We start from the raw sequence: 20,778 nt of genomic DNA, 5'->3' as shown, positions 1-20,778 counted from the left end.
ATTTGAAGTAAATTTAACTGAAATCATTATTATTTACATGTTGATTTATTGTTACATTTTTAAATATAGATTAAATATAACTTTCTTTGCTCTGTATGTCAGATTTTTTTAAAAGGTCTATTTTTGATCAGTCATATTCCTCTCAGTGTTTCTTCCTTATCTGCTTGAATATCTTTGTCCATCCCTTATTTATCTTTGTTTTTTCATGTCTTCAGCTCAGCTGCCTGTTTCTGTCATCAGCACAGACTGTCCATCATCATCATCAGGATCTCATCTCATCAGCAACCAGACTCAACTTCTGGACATCAGCAAACTCTGTCACACATGTTCAGGTACGGCAGCACTGCTGATATTAGTTGATGTCGGCAGTGATGTTAACATTTATTAACTGAGTTGATCTCAGTTTGATGTTTTTATTCCTCAGACTCTGTCCACTGTTGTGGTTCTACTGAAGCTGTGATTCGATTGGTCCTCTCTGCTCTGGTGGGTTTGGCCACTGTCATTGTTCTGGTTTATGACATCAGATCCAGAAGAGCTGAACAAGAGGTGTGTTCGACTCAGCCTGTCCAACAGGCGCCTATTGTCAAATAAATTTCTAGGTGTGTTTGACTTCAAGCGGCTCAGATTGGTGTATGACTTTAAAGAACTGCAAGAGCTATTAACCTACCCATCACTGAAAATGTACAAATTCATATGAATGAGGTTGTGCAAAATCATATGAATTATCCACCTTATAAAAAATATGTACGAACTGGTCATGAGATAGCGTTAGGAACGTCATATGATTTATGTCTTCTATAAATTTTACTTATGGATTTACTGTGTGAAGGCACCTTCTGGCTACCAGTGTGAATGAAACAAACATTGCATTACATGTGTGCACTTACTAATGCTGGGAAAAAAAAAAAAAAGAAAAATAATACTTCTATGGTTTTCTCTATTTATCTAGTGTATTTATCTAAATATCTATGGAGTTTGCTCCAAAAAATGGCTGTTAAAGACTTAATCATAATTTTTTTTATAATAAATCCTTAAACTTAGTGTTCTTTATAATTTAGCAAATAAAGAAAAGGTTTGTGTCACAATTGCCAGCTGGAGTGCGCATGAACTCCAACTAGAGGGCACTTCACCCCGGACTCTTGCCATTGTTTTCTGAAATGTCCCATGTGTTCCTTGCCCCTCATGTGACCATGTCATGTGCTACCCTTGTTTGTGTGTTATGTTCTAATTGGTTCCTAGGTTGCATGTGTCTTGTCATTTTTTTGTGTGCTTCTTTTTGGTGAGAGTTCCAGGGCAGAGGCTCCTCCTTGGTGGGCAGGACTGCTGTGCTGGGAAGGAGCAACACCTGTGGCACCCTATTTAGAAAGCTCCTGGTTTTAGTCTCACCCTATCTCATTTTGAGTGAGATTTGGGTTTTTCTTTGTTCCCATCTTGCTTCCACATTTACACAGCTTTTTTAAAAAAATTCAATTTCCAACCTTTTATTGATTTGTTCTTGTGTTGTTTTCCCAAGACTTGTTTTGGTTTAAATAATATCTTTACTGAACCAAATTTTGTTAAGTGTCCTCTTTATGAGCCAGGTCATAACAATTGCTGATTGTTGAATAGCTCTTCTTACACTGTAAAAAACTATTTGTTGATTCAGCTTACATTTTTTTTAGGAAAAGAGAAGAAAGAAACTAGGACTACACTGTAAAAAACAAAACAAACAAACAAACAAAAAAACAATTTGTTGAGTCAACTTAAAATAATTTGTTCCCTGCAGAGTTCAGTCAACTCAAATAAACAATTTGGTTTTTAGTACTAAGTTAAAACTTGACTAAATAAACAATTTGGTTTGTTAAACTGAAAAGCTGGGCTTGTTACCCAGCTGCCTTAAAATTTTAAGTTTAGTCAACTCAAAAAGTTTAGTCAACTTGAAATGTTAAGATGTCCTAAGTGACAACTTAGATGTTAATTCAACTTAAAATTTTAAGGCAGCTGGCTAACAAGCACAGCTTTTAAGTTTAACAAACCAAATTGTTTGTTTAGTCAACTCAAATATCTAAGTTTTCACTTAGTACAACTTAACATTTTAAGTTGACTAAACTTATTTGAGATGACTGAACTTTAAGTCTTTTAAGTCTGCAGGGTAACAAATTTTAAGTTGAATCAATTTTTTTTTTTTTACAGTGTAATTTCTAGTTTCTGTGTTTCCTAGTTTGCCTGTGTTTTTGTGTTCAGTGTACAGAACACAGGATGAGATTTACTGCAGATAGAGGTGGCAGTCGCATCTAAGAAATCAATTGTTTTGCCTTTTTTTTTTAATGAACTGTGACTGTAGTTGCATTTGCAAACAGAAAAAAATGACAACAAATTAAGAAAACATTTTCATCAGTTTGACAACACAGGCGCTGCAAATCCTCGCAACACAAACACAAATATGGAAACGCGCTGCCAATTCTCACAACACAACCAAACACACAAACGTGCTGCAAATAGCACGGACCACAGTGTTTCAGGGGGACCTCAAAAAGTGATGAACCCAGCTGGGACCTGAATTTTGACCTGATTTTAACTATTAATAAAGCCTTGCAGTTTTTTTTTTTTTTTTTTTTTTTTTTTTTTTTTTTGAACTTTGAACATTATATTTATTTTAATATATTTATTTATTTATATATTTATTTGCAATTAAGTTAATAACGTTTCACAGTTAAGTGTGTGATTCGCCAGATTAGTCTAATAATATCCAAAAGACCAATGAATCATATGATCAGGATGTTAAACAAAAAACTCACCTTTTAGTTCACAGACAACACCTCTCTGACCAAAAGCCACTGAACAAATAATCAGGTTCAGATATTGAACATTTATTTTTCTATTGCCCTTATGCTATTTCATTTTGGACTGAGTTTAAAATAAACATAACAAAGAAATTAAGCAAACCCCTAATTTAGATTTTTATGAAATTTGTTTTAATTTTCTTAAACAATAATATTTCTTAATTATCTTAGCAAAGTTTTATATTCACAAGTCAAAAGTAAGTCAGAAGAAACCATTATATATTACATTTTGTAACACTAATCTTAAAATTTACCTTGAAACCCTCTCTTTTCAAATTATGCAACTGCCCTTCCTTTTTTTTTTTTTTTTTTTTTGTATGTTTGTGTTCATTTTGTGTGTTTTCTCTTTCTGCTGTTATTTATTTATTTATTTATTTATTTATTTTGCAGTTGAATTTGCAATTTGAAATGTGCAAAGTTGCCTTGTTTTTTTGTTTAGATGATGAAACTGAATAAAAACCAAATAATAATAATAATAATAATAATAATAATAATCAGGTTCCAGCTGGGTTCGTCACTTTTTGAAGTCCCCCTGAAACATTTCCGTTGTGGTCCGTGCTATTTGCAGCCCGTTTGTGTTTGCTGCGCATTCCTGTGTTTGGTTGTGTTGTGAGAATTTGCAGCGCATTTCCATATTTGTGTTTGTGTTGCGAGGAATCGCAACGCCTGTGTTGTCAAACTGATGATGTTTTTTTTTTTTTATTTGTTGTCGTATTTTTCTGTTTGCATGTGTTGCAGCGGATTGAGCTCCCTCGGCCACCATAGTTTAGGGGCAGGGGTGTGCTCATAAATGTGTAAATAGTGTCTCAATTCCAGTCCTTGCGTGCCACTGCTCTGCACATTTTGTGTGTATCTCTTATCACTTAAGAAATTTGTTCGATTAGACCACAGGATATTCCACCATGATACCAGTTCAAAGGGAATGTATATTTTCCATTCAAAGGGCATGAAAGTGTGCGAGACCTGAAATTTAATAGTATTTATTTACAGAGAAATATTATGTCACACTTCACAAGTAAGTTTCGTCTGTGTGTGAAGACACTGCAGGCCATGGCCTAGCGCAAATCTGTGAAACAATGTTTTGAAGTAAATTTCACTGGATTTCCTGTGCTCAGTGAGCAGGGAGCAAAGAACACTGTGTAGGGACTATATCAATCGAAACAGTTCATTCAGCTGGTTATCTGAATCAGGTGTGTTCAATAAGATTGACATGGTTTTGAAATGAAAACACTTCACTAGCTGAAATCAATAAACGGGCTGACAGCATGACTGTATATGATGATGTTCTTGATGGGAGATTCAGAGACAGACTGAAGCTGGACAAACAAACTGGATCTCTGACCATCACAAACACCACAACCAGGGGCGATTCTAGGATTTTCATTTTAGGGTGGCTCAGCCCCCATTATTTATTTAAAAATAATAATAAAATAATAATAATAATAATAATAATAATAATAATAATAATAATAACAATAATAAAACAAATCTATCTATCTATCTATCTATCTATCTATCTATCTATCTATATATATCTATATATATATATATTTGTGTGTGTGTGTATTGGACTAATAGGGGTGGTATACTATATTATGCAATATTCCAATTTATTGTATTGTATAGATAGGTATAACATTTGATTACTGAATAAGCCAAATACAAGTCTTTCTGTTCACACACACACCTGTTTACTGTACACACACACACAAAAAAAAAAAAACTAGGTTACAGTAGGTGAGGAACCGATTGCTCCCCCATGATATTTTATATACTGTATTTAAATTGCACAGATGCAGATGTTATAACAGTCTATCAATAAACACAGAGCTTGTCCTTTGTTTTCGCTCTGCGCCACCGTGGTCTGCGAATTGAAGAATGCGCTGAAAGAAAGACGGGAAGGCCGTTGAAAGAAAGCCGATCGAAGTCTGCCGCAATTTTCATATGAAAGTCAAAGGTGACTGAGGCGATCACGAATTCGTGTATATAGCCCCCTAAAGAATAAAAAAAATGAACATGCTGGAGATCATAAAATAGATTTTAACAAACTGATTCAGAGTTTCAGTCCCACTGTCTATGGTAAGTGTGTTATTGGTTTCATTTTATTTATTTTAGCGTTAAGATGAATTATTGAATTATTCAGAATTACAAAACAGCCTTTTCGTGTTTTTCAGGGTTTTTTTATGTTGTAGTTTTAATAATTCTTGGTTCCTCTTAATGTTTCTTCCCTGTCTGCTTTAATATATTTATTCATCCTCAATTATCTTTCCTTCTCATCTGCCTGTTCCTGTCATTAGCAGCTACTGTTGTTCATCACCATCATCATCATCATCATCAGTCTCCAAATGTGTGCTGTTGTGTTCAGCAGTGAATGTGAGTGATGTGACTCTCTCCTGGTACAAAGGAAACAGTTTATTGTCCAGCATCAGTGTGTCTGATCTCAGCATCAGTCTCTCTCTACCTCTGGAGGTGGAATATCAGGATAAAAACACCTACAGCTGTGTGATCAACAATCCCATCAGCAACCAGACTCAACATCTGGACATCAGCAAACTCTGTCACACATGTTCAGGTACGGCAGTGCTGATATTATTGATGTTGGTGCTGATATTAGCGTTTATTGACTGAGCTGATCTCAGTTTGATGTTTTTATTCCTCAGACTCTGTCCACTGTTGTGGTTCTACTGAAGCTGTGATCTGATTGGTCCTTTCTGCTCTCGTGGGCGTGGCTACTGGCATTCTTCTGGTTTATGACATCAGATCCAGAAGAGCTGAACAAGATCAAGCACATATTCACACATCAGAAGCCTAAATGATGTAATTTCTCATGCAACTATGTTACATTGATCATTTATTTATTTTTACAGGCTTTATATATTCATCTGCTGTACTGATGCAGCCAGGGCCTTGCACAGACCTTTTGAGGGGCATGTGCTGAAACTGAAAAAGGGCACCCCACCCCTCCCCATTTTATTGGTCACATCTTAATGACAAATGAATTTACACAAAATAATGGTCTCAAAACCTTTAGATTTATTTACTATTAATAACCATAATAATAATAATAATATAGTTTGAAGATAAATATTTTTTAGCTGTTCTGTTTGGTTTTATAAGCTAATTATTTGGTTAACATGTTTATGAGCGTCACTGAGAAGAGGGGAAGGTAATGCAAAAGTATTTTTTGCCAAACTATTTTGAAATATAATTTAAATAATTATATCCAACACAATTCCAGTCACAATTGGAGATGATAAGAAACTATAGAAATACCGTCTCTTATAGCATTGTGTCGTATCATGTGTCAACGATAGATATTGTCAAAAGCATCAAATATTGTCAATATTAAGAGGATTTAGCATTTCCAACTAATGTAGGCCTTTACATTCTTTTTATTATAAGGCTTATTATTGTCAGGCTATTATTATTAGGTTACTTTTAATTAATTAATTTGCCCCGGAATAATTTCATAGCGCATGACGCGCTGTGAAGATAATAAAAGAGTAAGATATCTGCTTACTCCTCATTGAAAATGTTTTTTAAAAAAAAAAAAAAAAAAAACAAACAAAAAAAAAAAAAAAATAGACAAACCAAAAACATGTCTATTAATTTTTTACAATTAATTATATATATATTAATATTTTTTTATATAATTTTATATAATTTGTATAGATTTTTTTACCTATAATTTTCTATACCTAAAATCTTTAACCCTGCCGTCATCAATGAAAATTAAGAGCAGCTTTATTTCATGCACCGATATTCAATACAGGCCACAAGAGAAATATTAATATCATAAATTAAGATGGTTATAAACCATTATCAGCATATGTTGAAGTATAGATTTGTCTGTAATATCCACTGGCTTGCCTTCATTATTTAAAATTATATATTTCCAATAAAGATGTATCTCCAAAAATGCAATGTAACTTGAATGAAAAAAAAAAAAAAATGTAAAAAATGCACCACCAAGAGAAAAACCGCCACCAAGAGATAAAGGTAACGTGCTCTGCACAGGTTGAGCCTTACCTGTGCACGTGCCTGTGTAAAAACACATGCAAACCTTATGGCTACACTCTAAAAACACACCCTGCAATATTTTTCTCATTTGTTTTAAACAGAATCTGTACAGAAATCTGGTTTGATCTGTCAGTGGATAAACAGCTTGTGCTGGATGTTTGTGATTGCTGTGAATTCTCCTATAGTACGATAAACTCCTCATGTGCGCATTCACTGCCTGCAGTAGCTTATGCAATGCAAGTTAAAATGACCACAGAGGTCAAGATATGAGGATAAACTCTGTATGACTTTGAATATCTTTTTATACTTGCGTCATATGCCTGAGTTAAGCAATATCACAGGAGCAAGAGTGCTCTTTTCCTCAACATCAGCATGATTGCAAATGTGATATTGATTTTATGCAACAGTTCAAAAAAAAAGTTAACATTAAGTTATATTTTAGACATAAAATTGTTTGTTGTTGCTCTGTTTCACAATTAATAGAATATAAATCCACAGAAGAGCATGAAACGGTGTTTGTTACTGAATGAATCTGTGTTTTTTTTTAACAAAACTTGCAAGTTAATGATTCAAATATTTGTTAATAAATACAGTCACTTGTGTCGTTCCTGAATCAGTCTGCCGTTTTAAACAAATTGGTTGAATGAATGATTCAGTGACTCACTTATTAAGACAATGTTGTTAATATTGATTTCATTTGATTTGTAACAGCCCTATAGTGTTTTGTTATTCTAATACCATTTTTAAATTAGGTATTAGAATTTAACATAAAAGATTATATAAAATTCCCTTATAGAGGTAAAAATGCTCAAAGGAATGTACAAACCACATTAATGGAGAAGCTTTGGGAGTCTAAACAAAATCCAAACTTTGATTTTTGTTTTTTTCAACATTGCACAGCCCTGTCAGAGGTCAAATATGATTGAAAGCTCACAACACTAAATAAAACACCAGTAAATACTGATTTCTAATCCAATATGTCACGTTTTTCATAGTTTTCATTCAGGCCCAGAATTCATTTGAAAATGTAAGATCAGCAAAAGCTTGTTGATTTTCGTGATGTTAAAGAAGACAAAGGTGTGAACGGAAACTGAGGTTGGGGGAGGATTCATCCAGATAAATATCACAGTTCAGGCGTGTTTTCAGACATTTTAAGCATCATTGTCGTGGACTTTTCAGTGAACCGATGAAGAAAATGTTTCTCAGATTAGTTTTGTTCTGTTTGTGTTTATGGCGTCTGGATGGTGAGTTTGAAATAAATTACTGGTTAAATTAGTTATAGAGGATTAACATATTATTCATTATATATTTAACTGTTATTCTCATATATAAATACACCATGATATTAAGCTGAGAACTTATTCAGGGCATTCAGTTAGTGATTGATTCAGTTACACATGAAGGTGTGTTTACTCATGTGCTTGGTTCGATTACAAACTCGTGATTGCTCTGTCAGTACAGTTTATTTGAGTAAGTGTGAATGCTGCCAAACTCTGGTGCGTACCAAACAAAAGTGGACTGAGACTGCTAAAGAGATCACGGTCCACTTCCAAACGAGCTCAAATACTTCTAAATGAACCAAAACAGGATGTGCTGACAAGATGCTACACTATGCGATATGATTTAAAGGCGCAAGCAAAATGAGCAGAGGGAAAACATGAAGCAATGAGGAGGTAAAGTGCCTTATGATGCCTTTTAAAATGCCTTACGCTGTCAAAATGCTAGTGTGAACGCTAAGCGGACCAGGACCAAATGTATCACTTTTTTTGGTCCGGTCCAAACGAACCAAGAGAACCAGACTACAAGTGTGAACGCATGCCAACAGCATTAATGTTACTTGTATAAAATCGTTCTGTTTAGATAATTTACTCTATAAAACTCTATTTCTCTTTTCAATTGTCATCTTTTGTCTTTGGTACTTCTGCAGAAAATTATTACCTTCACATTTAAATGATTATTTTAGTATTTTAGTGAAGTGATTTTGAAGCTTTAATCTTCAGGTGTGTTTGAAGAAGTGCTGGAGGGAGATTCAGTCACTCTAAACTCTAGTCTTACTGAAATAATGGATGAGGATGTGATTCAGTGGAGGTTTGGATATAGTGAGAAGACTGTAATAGCTGAAATCAATAAACGGGCCGACAGCATGACTGTATATGATGATGTTCTTGATGGGAGATTCAGACACAGACTGAAGCTGGACAATCAAACTGGATCTCTGACCATCACAAACACCACAACTGAACATACTGGACTTTACACACTACAGACCAACAGTGTGATCAAGTCTATGCATCTTCTTGTCTATGGTGGTGAGTCTATATATATAAGCTTCTGTTGATTCTTGATTATATCCATTTTTAAAATTAAACTTAAAACTATTTATTTTAGTAAACCATCAAATAACCAGTTTTGTCCGTGATGAAACTTGTTTCTTTTTGTTCTCTTTCTGTTTGGTGTTACAGTACTGAAGTCGGTGTTAGTGAAGGAGGGAGATTTAGTCACTATAAACTCTGGTCTTACTGAAATGAAGCATGATGATATGATTCAGTGGAGATTTTTTTTTAATGAATTCATTTTAATAGCTAAAATCAATGTAACAGCCGACAGCATGACTGTATATGATGATGTTCTTGATGGGAGATTCAGAGACAGACTGAAGCTGGACAATCAAACTGGATCTCTGACCATCACAAACATCACAACTGAACACACTGGAAATTATAAACGACAGACTAACAAACTGACTGAGAGTTTCAGTCTCGCTGTCTATGATGAGTGTATTATTGGTTTCTTTATTTATTGCAACATTAAAGTAAATCTAAAGATGTATCAAATTACTTAGAATTACAAAAAAAGTTTTTTAGCTTAACTTTTCTATTAAATTGATTTTAAATGTTGTACTTTTGATCAGTCTTGGTTCCTCTCATGTTTCCTCGTCTGCTTAAATATCTTCATTTATCCTTATTTCTTTTTATTCTCTGATCTTTTTCAGCTCATCTGCCTGTTCCTGTCATCAGCAGTAACTCTTCACAATGTTCTTCATCATCATCATATTGTTCATTGGTGTGTTCAGTGGTGAATGTGAGTCATGTGACTCTCTCCTGGTACAAAGGAAACAGTTTATTGTCCAGCATCAGTGTGTCTGATCTCAGCATCAGTCTCTCTCTACCTCTGGAGATTGAGCGTGTGGATGATTCCTACAGCTGTGTTGTGGCTTATTCATTCACCAACCGGACCACACATCTCAACACTGAACTCTGTCACACATGTTCAGGTACAGCAGCACTGATACTAGTTGATGTTGGTGCTGATATTAGTGTTTATTGACTGAGCTGATCTCAATGTTTTTATTCCTCAGACTCTGTCCACTGTTGTGGTCCAACTGAAGCTGTGATCCGATTGGTCCTCTCTGCTCTGGTGGGTGTGGCTACTGTCATTCTTCTGGTTTATGACATCAGATCCAGAAGAGCTGAACAAGATCAAGCACATATTCACAAATCAGGTACATGATTGATGATGTAATTTCTCATAATCATTTCTTAATCTTCATTTATTTGTAATTGTTTTGTATATTCACATACTAGTATATGTGTGTATTTTAGGTGGCTCATTTCCACTCCAGAAGATGATTTGAAAAACAAACAGCAATGTATTCTCTCATTAATGCTTAAAAGTAAATGTGAGTGCTTGTCATAATAAATACTGATGATTACCAAATATTTCATTGGTTATGTTAGATTAGTATATATAGGCTAACATGCTTTCCTTTAATTGTTTTTGTTGTTGTTTTTACAATCCAATCTTTCCTATTTAATTGGAGACTTTCAAAATGACCTCAAATCACATTTAAAGGTAGTGTAGTGTTGTTCATATTATTGTATATATCAGACATCTCTGATACTGAAGCTCTAAGCACTCATAAGCACTCTCTCCTTGCATTTTCAGACTCCGATTTTTCAGAAATCCAGTTTATCAATAAAGTTTTCTCACTCTGAGGTTCAAGAATCTCTCCATGTTTTATTGTATTTATTATGTTGAGCTCCTCCTGGAATACTAACTGTATGATTAATAGTTTTGCAGTGGACCACCTATAAAGATTTGCATTACTAAAATATCATTTGTAAATGTTTACATTATTATCAAGCTCATTAGTTTTATTTTTAATTTTCTACCCACAATAATAAAATAATAACTTCTAGTGTCTCCTTTAACCTGAGAAAATGCTGATTTGGGAGACGTTATAATAATAATTATATATACTTTGATAGCAGTGGCGATTTCTTTAAGACTGCAAGGGAAGCTCAGCTTCCCCTATAATGTCACAAAATTAATGGTCAAATTATGTACTATTGTACTAACATTTTATTGACTAAAAATGCGTTAGAAAACGTTCATCTCAAAGACGAGTTCGTTCAGAATCAGTTAGATATAGCAGGTCGGCTGACTTGATTTTCTTCTCATACATTCCCGTAGCGTCACAGTGCATTTCCCCGTTGAAGCCCAGCGTCCATTGACTTCAATGCGGCTGCTTTGAACGTTTTTTTTCAGTGCTTTGAAACTAGACGGTCATTGGATAAACGCTGCGATTATGTCCCGCCCACGGACGCTCAGCGTCTCTGGGGGTGAATGAGGAGCAAATGAGGAGTGGGCTGGCCTGGACGCCGAGCTTCTGCGTGATGATTGGAGGGTCTGTCGAAAGATTGCATCTCCTTTTGACTGACAGCGATTTTGTACTATAAGGAATCGCTGGAGCTATTCGCGCTCAGTCCCATCGTGGATTTCTCAAGTTCAGTCGAAATAAAAACTGCTGCAACCTATTTCTTTATATTTGCTTGGCGAAATTGCTTGATTTTCATCATACATTTCACACAATTATACACCACATTCCTTGTTTCACTTTTACAGAGTTTAATATTTTTTTTAGATCGTTCATTCATTCATTCATGTTAATATTTAATGTAGTAATCAATATATATATATATATAGATTACTACATTAAATATTAACATGGAGGATGACTATAAATTAATATAAATATAAATATAAATATAAATATATATATATATATATATATATATATATATATATATATATATATATATATATAAATAGTAATCTTGAAAAATTTTAACATAACATAATGAAACCTTATATTTCTATTAAAATACTTTATAAATAAATAAATAAATAAATAAATCTCCATAATAACCTTATTTAAATTGCAAAATATTTATACTATATAGTAGCATCTGACTAAAAGAAAAAATACATCATATTTTGCATAATAAAACTAAAGCTTTTTTTTTTACGATTGTTTGCATTGTGACTTACTTATGACAATAAGGCACATTCTTGTGAATAAATAAATAGACAATTTTATGATGTAGGCCGAAAATGAGCTTCCCCTATTTGACAGACCAGTAGCCGCCACTGTTTGATAGTTATATAGTTATATACTTTGAGAACATAAACACAACCTATTGGCCCCCATTTCCTCCGACAGTCAACAATAAAGTCTTTAAATGTCTGTAGTCTGTTGTGTTTGTGTTCATCTGCGGATCAACAACACCATCTAGTGGTTCAGCCTGAATCGGCATGTTATCAGGAGTGATTTGCTCAGTATCCTCTGTCACTGATTCCACTAGTTCCGTCTGATTGCTTTTGTTGTTCAGCTGGGTGTCATTTGTTTTCTCACTAAAAATGTCTTCTTTGTGGTACTATTATTAAAAAGTGGTACTTTTTTTATTGTGTAGACAGAATTTCCCTTTTTGGACACAATAGTGTCTGGAATTCCAGTTCAATTGAGTTGCCACTCTCAGGGTCTCATGACAAGAACAAACTGCTTCTTTAAGACACTTTTCACAAGTCATACAGTACGTCAGTTTATTACTGCTGAAAATGACACCATTGACGTACAGGAAGTTGAGGTCTACTGGAGCTGAAAGTGACAATGTTTAGAGTGTGAAAAAAATTGCCAAAAAAAAAAAAAAAGGTCCTAGATGGTAACATGCATTAACACTTAAAGATGTGCACTTATTTTAGATGAAGGTGGAGTTTCACTTCATTTTACTACAGAGCAGCTTCAATTTATTAGTGAACCAGTTTTTAAGAGTTTGTCTTCTCATGATTTCTGGACTGAAAACGGTTTGAAAGATGTTTCTGACTGTGTTGTTCTGTTTGTGTTTCTGGCATCTGGATGGTGAGTCTGAAATGTGTTTTATGGCTTCAGTTGCTTCTGCGTACTATGTAATAAATTACTTAAAATTGTTAAATTATTCAGAAAGGATCAACATTCACTGTTACAGGCCAGAACTGTATTAAAATTCAAAGTGTGGGCAAATTAGTTTTGGTTTGGTTTTGTCCAGAAAACACTCACCAGCAGAGTCCAGGGCTGCGAGACCCTGCATGAGTTGCTGTATGCAATGCAATGTTATGCAATGTGTACCATAACAGGGTGGATGTTTTAAGCTAGTATAGCCCTTTAAGCTAGAAAAGAACGACATGCAAGCAGAAGATTACAGACCCCCTGTGGTGAAAATCAAGTTTTTATTGCTGTTTATATGTCTATGCAGCACTTCAATATGCTTTAAGACAAACCATGTGCAAAGCAGGGGAGTCTCATAAGAAGCCAAGTCATCCCGGTATATTTTTCATATTATATTAATATGACAATGTACATATGTAAAGTAAATAGTGAGTTATACATCATATAAATAATCATAATTATGTAAATGATGCAGGATATTAATCACATCACATTTAAATTATTAAAAAATATATAAGCTTCATCAAACCAACATCAAGTAACTTTAAAGTTTTAATCTGTAAAAAAAAACTCTTTTCTTCAGGTGTGTTTGGTAAAGAAGTGTTAGTGGGAGATTCAGTCACTCTACATTCTGGTTTTACTGAAATGGAGGACGATGAAGTGATTCAGTGGGGTTTTGGACGTGCAAACACTTTAATAGCTGTGATCAATAAACAGGCCGACATCATGACTGTATATAATGGTGTTCTTGATGGGAGATTCAGAGACAGACTGAAGCTGGACAAACAAACTGGATCTCTGACCATCACAAACATCACAATGAAACATGCTGGACGTTATAAACTTACAGTTTTACAGATCTTCTATTTAAGGATTGATTACATTCTCACTGTGTATGGTGAGTTAAATATTGGCTTCGACTACTTAAACCACACAGCATTTTGCTTCTTTCATGCTTGATTTCACAAATATTGTGACACAACTTATTTAAATACAGCATTAAAATCAAAAGTATCTTTTATTCTGTTTTATTCTTAAAGTAACTAAACAGTTCATAATATTATCAGGTAAATGCTCTTCTTTTGATCAGTCTTGGTTCCTCAATGTTTTTTTTTCCCTCAAGCTTAAATATATACCTTCATCCTTGTTTAACTTTATTATCTCATGTTTTCAGCTCGTCTGCCTGTTCCTGTCATCAGCAGTAACTCTTCACAATGTTCTTCATCATCATCATATTGTTCATTGGTGTGTTCAGTGGTGAATGTGAGTGATGTGACTCTCTCCTGGTACAAAGGAAACAGTTTATTGTCCAACATCAGTGTGTCTGATCTCAGCATCAGTCTCTCTCTACCTCTGGAGATTGAGTGTCTGGATGATTCCTACAGCTGTGTTGTGGCTTATTCATTCACCAACCGGACTACACATCTCAACACTGAACTCTGTCACACATGTTCAGGTACGGCAGCGCTGATATCAGTTGATATCACGGCTGGAATACTCGAGACTGATTGGTCAGTCACCACATTCCAATGTTTGATATTCCCGGATAACAACCGGTAAAAACTAATAAGGCTCATCCGGGTAACTGCCTGCAGTCAGCGCTGCTTACAGGGAGTAATTTTTCTTTCGTGGAAGATTTGCGTTTGGTTGGCTAATAAAACATTAAAACTAAATCCAATATAACAATGAGTACAATTATTTAAGTCGTCCTGGTATCGCGGACTGGTTCTCTCGATTCAAAAAATGTAGCTGCTGTCATTTTGCGACGATTGTAATGGCCTTTTTTTTTTTTTCCGCTTCGCCTCGCTTCGCGTCGGGCTGCTGATAAATCGGGCTTTATTCTGCGATAGCAACCGGCTGGATGTACATTATCCCGTAATTACTGACTCAGCTGATCTCAGTTTGATGTTTTTATTCCTCAGACTCTGTCCATTGTATTTTTGATTACTGAGTTTTTAATGTCTTTGCATATTCCTCTTCCTCAAAGAGTGAAATCTGAAGCTCCATCAGCGCTGAACGGAATCAGTTTGAACTGTAAATAAAGGAGGTTGAAACTGAAACTAAAACCTTAGAAAAAAAAAAAAATAGTTTGGAAGTAATCTAAATGTTAACTGAAAAATAAAATAAAATAAATAAATAAAAATTAAAAATATACATTAAAAACGTTTTCTTTCAGCTTCAGATGACAACATTTCTCAGTTTAGTTGTTCGATGTATTTAAATAACTAAAACTGAAAAAAAGTAACATTTTAACTTATCAGCTTCACATGACACTTTTAAAAATAAAACCATCAAACAAGATCTATAGCAAGTTGCAATTTGGGTTAAAGTGACACTTCAGAGTTTAAAATAATCCGCAGAAAACAGCAAACACTATCAAAGATAAAAACATGCTCTCACATCAGCGCATCTGTCATTTCATTATTAAACCAGTTTTGAAGAGCTTATATTTTCATATTTGTGGACTAAAACCATTGCAGAAATTATTTCTCAAATTAGTTTTGTTCTGTTTGTGTCTGTGGTGTCTGGTTGGTGAGTTTAAAATGTGTTTTAATGGATTCAATTGTTTCTGTTCTGGTACCATGTAATAAATTACTGGTTAAATTGTTGAGAGATGATTAACATTCACTGTTATTCTCATACTGAACTGTGATTTTACTGTCATATCAAGTTTGAATTCAGGTCTAAACTCAATTAATAGTGATTTATTAAATATAACAAAATAATAATGAATTATGAAACCCAACAGCATTAGTTTTAGTGTGACATTAAACATTGTTTTATTTCATTTATTATTATTATTATTATTATTATTAAATGTATTGTTCCATATATCTGTTTCTTTTCTCATCTTTTGTCTTTGTACTGCTGCAGAATATTATTCATTTTACAATTAAATGAGTAAAAGTATTTTAGTGAAGCTTCATCAAACCAACGTTAAGTGATTCTGAAGTTTTAATCTGTGAAAAACTCTGTTCTTCTTTGTGTGTTTGATGAAGTGATGGAGGGAGATTCAGTTACTCTAAACACAAATTTTCAGTGGAAGTTTGGATTTAGAAACACTTAAATAGCTGAATTCAATGTAACAACCAACATCATGACTGCATATGATGATATTCTAGATGGGAGATTAAGAGACAGACTGAAGCTGGACAAACAAACTGGATCTCTGACTATCACAAACACCACAACTGAACATGCCAGAGATTATCAACTACAGACTGACAAAATGACAGAGAGTTTTATTGTCTATGGTAAGTGTGTTATTGGTTTCATTTATTTTATTTATTTCAGTATTAAAGTAAATCTAAAGAAGTATAAAATAACTAAGAAATACAAAAAAATAAAAAAAATCTTTTTTTCCAGGTTTATATTTAAGTTTGTTTTAAAATGCCCTACTTTTGATCAATCTTGGTTCTTAAAGGCTCTTAATGTTTCCTCATCTGCTTAAATAATTTCATTCATCTTCATTTATCTTTAAGGTCTTTGCACACTGAGTCCGAAACTCTCGTCCAAAATTTTCGCACTCTAAAAAATAAATACAACCTCACATTGTGTCAATCACGTTTACCCACTGCCTTCAAAACTTTCGTCTGTCATAAAAAAGTTTGGATCAGTTTCGATTTAGTGCATTTTTGCATCCGTAGCAAGCATTTTGAAAGGAAGGGATGAAAAAAACCCTGAAAAACGCATATAAAAATTTCAGACTCGGTGTGCAATGACCTTTATTCTTTCATGTTTCCAGCTCGTCTGCCTGTTCCTGTCATCAGCAGTAACTCTTCACAATGTTCTTCATCATCATCAAATTGTTCATTGGTGTGTTCAGCGGTGAATGTGAGTGATGTGACTCTCTCCTGGTACAAAGGAAACAGTTTATTGTCCAACATCAGTGTGTCTGATCTCAGCATCAGTCTCTCTCTACCTCTGGAGATTGAGCGTGTGGATGATTCCTACAGCTGTGTTGTGGCTTATTCATTCACCAACCAGACCACACATCTCAACACTGAACTCTGTCACACATGTTCAGGTACAGCAGCACTGCTGATATTAGTTGATGTTGATGCTGGTATTAAAGTTTATTGACTGAGCTGATCTCAGTTTGATGTTTTTATTCCTCAGACTCTGTCCACTGTTGTGGTTCTACTGAAGCTGTAATCCGATTGGTCCTCTCTGCTCTGGTGGGTGTGGCTACTGTCATTCTTCTGGTTTATGACATCAGATCCAGAAGAGCTGAACAAGATTGAGCACATCTCAATTACATGACTGATGATGTTATTCATTTGTTTTTCTAGTGTTTTTATCATAATAAATACAGATGATTATTTTAAAAACCTTATTTCTAAGGCTTTATTGTTTAAACTTCTCTCTCATACAATAAAAGAATAGAGAAACAGATCTCATTTTACTATTGCTGTCTGTTTGTCATCTGTATTTGCTTGCCTTTATCAATAAAGTTTTCTCACTCTTCAAGTTTCAAGAGTCTCTCCATGTTTTATTGCATTTATTATTAATAGATCGACTACAAAACTATGCGCATATCAAAGGGCAGGCTTCAAGATGGTTTAGATCCTACCTGTCCAATCGCTACCACTTTGTTTATCTAAACGGGGGAGTCATCTCAATTATCACCAGTAAAGTATGGAGTGCCACAAGGATCTATCTTAGGTCCTCTGCTATTTTCAATATACATGCTGCCCCTTGGTAATATTATTAGAAAATACAGGATTAGTTTCCATTGCTATGCTGATGATACTCAATTATATTTCTCAACAGAGTGTGTTAAAAATGTAAAAGATTGGATGACCAATAATTTTCTCCTATTAAATTCATATAAGACAGAGATATTACTTATTGGACCAAAAAACAGTACACAGAATCTCTTGGCTTACAATCTACAACTAGACGGATGTACTGTTACTTCCACTACAGTCAGAAGTCTGGGTGTTACACAAACACCACAAATGAACATGCTGCTTTTTATGAACTTGAGTCTCACTGTCATCAGCTTTTTAGAGACAATTTTCATTCTCCATGTCTTTGGTGGGTTAAACATCACTTTCACCTGTTTTATATTTTAATTTAAAGTTGCAATTATTAATTCTTACAACACTTTGCTTCTTATTTGCTTGTTTTTTGTCACATCATATTATTTATTTGAACACATTCTGTGTCTGTTTGGAGATACAGATGAAATATCAGTGATGGAGGGAGTTTCAGTCACTCTGAACTCTGATCTTACTGAAATGGTGGATGATGATCAAATTAAGTGGGAGTTTTTAGGTGCTTTAATAGCTGAAATCAATGAAAAAGCCAACAGATTCAGCGTATATGATTATGTTTTTGATAGGAGATTCAGAGACAGACTGAAGCTGGAAAATCAAACTTGATCTCTGACCATCACAATGTCACAGCATGTGGTCGTGTGCGAGGGACAAAGCAGGAGGAGAGCGGAGATCCAATAAGTGTCGTTTATTAAAGTTAATCCAAAGTGCATGAAAAACAAAAAGGGAAAACAGCAGAGAACCAGCAAACACGACGAAAGAAAATGGAATGACAATGTAATCACCGACAAGACACCAAGGGGACAACCAACCTTATATACACAGACAAACCAATCAAAACAAGACAGGTGCGAATAATTAGGACAATGACGTGACTAACGAGAACAGGAAAAGGAAGACCAAATATGGGCACACACTGGGAAAACACATACAAACAGTCCAAAAGGCACACACAGGTCTGACACACAAACACCACAATTGAACATACTGGAGATTATAAACTACAGATCAATGCTTTCATCAGACCTTCTCTACGTCTTAAAGTCTACAGTAAGTTAAATATCAGTTTCACCTGTTTAATTAATTACAGATAAAATTAGACAATAGTTAAAATTACTAATTAGCTTAACTTATGTTACATTGACTGCATATAAGTTTTTATTTAACTTTCTATATCAGATTTTTTTTTTTTTTAATTCTTCTTTTAATCAGTCTTGGTTCCTAAATGTCTTCATTTATCTTCATTTCTTTATTCCAGCTCGTCCATCATCATCATCATCAGGATCTTATCCCAATCCTATCAGAAACCACACTCAACATCTGAACATCACTCAATTCTATCAAACGTTCAGGTATGGCAGCTCTGATAATACTTGATGTTGGCGCTGATATTAAAGGAGAAGTTTACATCCAGAACAAAAAAATTACAGATAATTTACTCACCCCCTAGTCATCCAAGATGTTCATGTCTTTCTTTCTTAAGTTGATAAGAAATTATGTTTTTTGAGGAAAACATTTCAGAAATTATCTCCATATGGTGGACTTCAATGGTGCCCCCAAGTTTGAACTTCCAAAATGCAGTTTAAATGCAGCTTCAAATGGCTCTAAACAATCCCAGCTGAAGAATAAAGGTCTTATCTAGCAAAACTATATATATATAGATATATATATATATATACATTTTAAACCTCAAATGCTTGTCTTGTCTAGCTCTGTGATGCACATGCGTAATCTGTGTAATCCGGGTCAATACAGTTAGGGTATGATGAAAACTCCCATCTCATTTTCTCTTCCAACTTTAAAATTGTCCTCGATCACTATTTTACCTTTTTTTTTTGTAAAGGTTGTTTGACCTTCTTCTCATGTTCACTTTGTAAACACTGGGTTGGTTCTTCTGCAGTGATGTAGGATGATTTTAAAGTTGGAGGAGAAATAAGATGGGAGTTTTTTGACATACCCTAACTGTATTGACCCGGATTACACAGAATACGCATGCGCATCTGAGCATTTGAGGTTAAAAAAAAAATCAAAAACTCAATGACCGATTGTTTCGCTAGATAAGTCCCTTACTCCTCGGCTGGGATCATTTAGAGCCCTTTGAAGTTGCATTTAACTGCATTTTGGACATTCAAACTCGCAGGCACCATAGAAGTCCACTATATGGTCTTATCTAGCTAAACGATTGGTCATTTTCGACACAAATTGACAATTTATATACTTTTTAACCTCAAATGCTTGTCTTCTCTCATCTCTGCGATGCACATGCATAGTCTGTGTAATCTGTTGAGGAATAATTCAAATTCAGTTCAATTCAAATTTATTTGTATAGCGCTTTTCACGATACATATCGTTGCAAAGCAACTTTGCACCAAATTGACATTTTACAATATATGTAGTAGTAGCTTGATGTACATACACTGTAAAAAAATAATTTCACCATTTAGTTGTTTCAATTAATTTTAAGTTGACACAACTTGCAGCTACTGAATTTGCTCATTCAACTTAATATCTTAAATTTTACTGTCTCAACTAATTCATAAGTTGACAAAACGTTTTTATTTGCCTCCTCAACTTAAAAAAAATGTGTTGAATCAATTTAATAAGGAAATCACGTTATTAACGTCACATATCGCGAGATCTCGTGAAGACCATTGCAGAAAGAGGATGTTTGCCAGCCATCATGGTGAGCGTCTCCACAGAGTTGGAATATGTTCTCAATCAACAAATTTGGTAAGTAAATATTTGTATTTATTCGTTTAATATGTGTACATTAATGTATTTTGTCTAAGAAGAGTACAAGTACGGTTTAAAGCGTAGTATTTTCTAGTAGGTTATATGTACTAGTTTCGCGGCACTCTAAGCCTCAGAATACCCACGGTTCCACAGTATT

The 20,778-nt window shown here is 34.3% G+C and overlaps 1 protein-coding gene across 1 annotated transcript; it reads left to right on the top strand.

Annotated features, from left to right (window-relative positions):
- Window positions 1–9,824: 9,824 nt before the first annotated feature.
- LOC127160785 (uncharacterized) lies at window positions 9,825–17,351 on the top strand (the record flags this gene model as incomplete). Its single annotated transcript, XM_051103449.1, has 8 exons — window positions 9,825–10,116; window positions 10,201–10,344; window positions 13,415–13,483; window positions 13,691–14,005; window positions 14,282–14,563; window positions 16,230–16,361; window positions 16,853–17,134; window positions 17,227–17,351. Coding segments are annotated over 8 exons (1,641 nt in total), but the record flags the coding sequence as incomplete, so codon positions are not given.
- Between the last annotated feature and the right edge of the window lie 3,427 nt (window positions 17,352–20,778).

Source organism: Labeo rohita, unplaced genomic scaffold (genome assembly GCF_022985175.1).
Source record: "Labeo rohita strain BAU-BD-2019 unplaced genomic scaffold, IGBB_LRoh.1.0 scaffold_455, whole genome shotgun sequence".
Lineage (NCBI taxonomy): Eukaryota > Metazoa > Chordata > Actinopteri > Cypriniformes > Cyprinidae > Labeo > Labeo rohita.
This window is presented reverse-complemented; position numbering and strand designations above follow the sequence as displayed.